The sequence below is a fragment of the Acyrthosiphon pisum genome, chromosome A1 (assembly GCF_005508785.2).
Source record: "Acyrthosiphon pisum isolate AL4f chromosome A1, pea_aphid_22Mar2018_4r6ur, whole genome shotgun sequence".
NCBI classification, from domain to species: Eukaryota; Metazoa; Arthropoda; class Insecta; order Hemiptera; family Aphididae; genus Acyrthosiphon; species Acyrthosiphon pisum.
In genome coordinates, this window is record NC_042494.1 from 63,652,341 (window position 1) to 63,655,854 (window position 3,514).

At 29.8% G+C, this 3,514-nt stretch overlaps 1 protein-coding gene across 1 annotated transcript in view; it reads right to left on the reverse strand.

Moving 5' to 3' along the window:
* Nucleotides 1–759: 759 nt before the first annotated feature.
* LOC100164343 (protein masquerade) overlaps nt 760–3,514 on the reverse strand; it is a 24,303-nt gene continuing 21,548 nt past the window's right edge. The window contains exons 8-9 of the mRNA XM_029487371.1: nt 1,797–2,229; nt 760–1,504 (exon numbers count right to left, since the gene is read on the reverse strand). Coding sequence (XP_029343231.1) covers nt 1,337–1,504; nt 1,797–2,229 — 601 coding nt within the window. The 3' untranslated portion in view covers nt 760–1,336. The remainder of the gene's footprint in view (nt 1,505–1,796; nt 2,230–3,514) is intronic.

Consider the following 3,514-nt stretch of genomic DNA (forward strand, 5'->3'; position numbering starts at 1 on the left):
CATGCATGAATTAAATTACATCAAACAATATTATAATTCTAGTTTAATATTTTATTAAAATTAACAAAAAATATCGTATTGTGATTCTTTCAGAATTGTTTTCTAAATCAATATATGATTTAACTTTGTTTTAAAATATATGCTATACATTATAGTATCTAATACAAAATTACCATTGCCATCTTATTTTGAGGTTTATAACATGGTTTTCAATTTAATATAAATAACTTAAAACAAACTCTAAATACCTATAGTACATCATGTAAATTCATATAATGAGTGTTTTATGTACTAGTTACATCATGTAATTCAAAATATAAAATGCCAATACAAATAATAATTAAATTAGGAGCATGCAAGGGTGTAGTATGCAAGGTAATCCCTCTTCCACCATACCTAACAAATATATTAATGTTTAATGACATTTTAAATTTGGTTAAAAATTCAAATACACTTCGTTCCCCCCCTCCTCCCACTCAAAACCACACTGATGAAATTTCTATAGACGCCCTTGCGAGTAGGTAATAAATAATAATATTGTTAAATTCATTGCAAAACATTCAAATAAATGTAATTTCATTATTTCAATAGCAATATGATTCTGTGTATTATTTTATATAACCGTACATTTGTTTACGATGATTTTAGGTACGTTATATTTTAACATTTTACCATGTAAAAACATACTTTGAGCATCAACATTTTAATTTTTCTATAGGTAATACTTATACTTAGTTTAAAATGTATTACAATTAACACTTTTTTTTATACTTTTCAAGAAATGCAGTATTATATTTGTTTTTATAAATTCTTGTTAGAATTAAAAAATTCAGTTTCAACTTAATGTATAATCTCTTAATGCATAAAACATCTAATTATATAAAATGATAACACATTTTTAAATTCAATATATCTAATACAATGATTTATTTATTTGAATATAAAACATTTATAGATATAATAAAAATGATTTGTGATAAATGTAATTTTTTGAACATATATTTTTTAACTGACCAATTTTTTTTTCTAGAGTTAATAATTAATATAGTCAAAGTATTTGTATTAGGCACAATTTATACGTCACCGATGTCAATTTTATACTTACTTAATACGCAAATTACGGTTTTATTTTATATTTACAAATTGCGTAAATGTTATGATTATACAAGAATGTATATAATATATTATTTTATGTCATTTTAATCATAAAAATAATTTTTAAGGTTTATATACAAAATAAATAATAAATAATAAAATTATTGATGAATTTAACTTAATTTAAACAATGTTCGACTTTAATTTGAACTAATGCAAACTAACGTTTGAATGTTTAAAATTACATATTGTTTACACTTATAATTTGATTGATCCAACCAATAAACGATGAAACCTTAACGTATACACCAGGTACGTCTATTCTGCCGCATCCAAAACCCCAAGATACCAATCCAGCCAATTCGAAAAATCCGTCGTCTTGACACACAAGGGGTCCACCGCCATCTCCCTACAATCATAATGTTAGCATTAATAAAAAAAAAAATAATATAATATTAAATTCTTAGTTTTAGTCATATATAATATTATGTAAGTGCGTATTTGTAGATTCACAAATCCAACGCCTTAGAGTATCCAGGTTTGACACTTATATATTTTTAAAAATACAAAATGCATATTTTAACGCCTTTATTGGAATTTTAAGTGGATTTTTTTCGGTAATATATAGTATTGAATTCACAGTTGTAATTGTTATAGTATTATAATATACAATCATCCGGACTGAAAGCCACGCAGCTCACCTGACAAGCATCGTTTCCGGCCTCACCACCGGCGCAAAAGCTGCTGGCCGGAAGTATGAATATCTTCTCGGTGACCGCGTTTATCTTGCGGATGCACTCCGTGTCGCTGACCACCGGGATCTCGGCCTCGCGGATGCGCAACGGGATTGGACCGGCTTCGCCCATATAACCATATCCGGTGACCGTACACCGTTTTCCGGCCGCGTGGCTGACGCCCCTTGCTGGCAGACACACCAAACACACACCGTCCTTGAGCTCGGCCTGACCGTGGAGTTTGAGCAGAGCGATGTCGTTGTCCAGCGTCTGCGAATTGTGGTTGTGGTGGATGTACGTGGTGGCCACCCTAAGTGTCTGTGCACCCGGGCTCCCGTACTTTCGGGTCAGGTCGTGGTCGCCCACGCGCACGTAGATTGCGTCACCAGACCTCACAATGCTGAAAAATTACGAGGCGTAAACGTTACATTCATCGTCGATTTAAGTTGGTTCACACTAGGCAAATAGTAAACTATGAGAAAAATAGTTTTGAAATTAAAACTATAAATTAATGTTAATCTCCAGTATATTACATTCTGCACTTGTCGCCACTCAGGTGATTTGGATGCATCCAATCTTTACATGTAAAGAACTTGACAGTAAGTTGAAATTTATAAATCAAGTAAGGATTTCGACAAGAAACATACAGCATAACACCGTTGCATGAAATTATCGCGGAATCCCGAATCTCGTGAAATTGAGTATTAATTGTGTTGTTGAAATAATGGAAAAAACCATACATATTATATGTTTTAGAATACTATTTAGGTAAAAGTTTAAAAAAATATATATATATTTCAGTTGCATGTAAAAAAATAATATAGGTGTATAAACCTACTTGAAAATTGGAATGTTGTTTAAAAACGCGTTACGTGTTACACTTATAATACACAGTTAGGAATAGGACAGTAATAATTGAGATGGTGTAATTTTAGCACAAACGTAACTTATAATTGGTATATATTTTTTTTATGTAATTAGCATCCTGAAATAAATTACAATATTGTTATTTAATTGTAATTGATACATTTTTCCGTATACCATAATACTAGTTCCCACGTTATTGTATCCAGAACTAGCTTGTGACCGTTATAAATCCCGAGTCAGTACCTACTAGCAGTTACATATCTAGAATTTTACCGTTATCTATACATAATATTCTTAAAACACATTATGCATTAAATATATTTTGTAATAATAATTTTAAAAGAATTATGCGTTCAGATGAAGGTTAGTTCGAAATATGGGTTTAAACAGAACTTAGTCGTTTAAAAATCATAAATATTTATGTATTAAAATAGAGATATGATACTCTTCAAAAGCTTGGAGAATTTCTGATACATTTGACGAAGAGAAGAACATTGTAAAAGTTTTAATGTCTTCTATACCACACATGTTCAATCCATTATCTCCTTGAATAATAATAATAATAATAATAATAATAATAGTAAAAATAATAAAACATACAAATTATAACGTTTTTTAATAATTTTACATTTGATCGTAGGTGCTATTATTGTATTATATTCTGTAATTTGTGTGGCTAAATGCTTTTTTTTATTTTAATGTATTTCGTCTAACCTGTATAATCATGATACAGTTATGACCACTGATGTGGATCAGTAGAAAACACTCACTTTGTAACACAATGCGCAGCAGTTAACACCCATTGAGTGCCGATCATG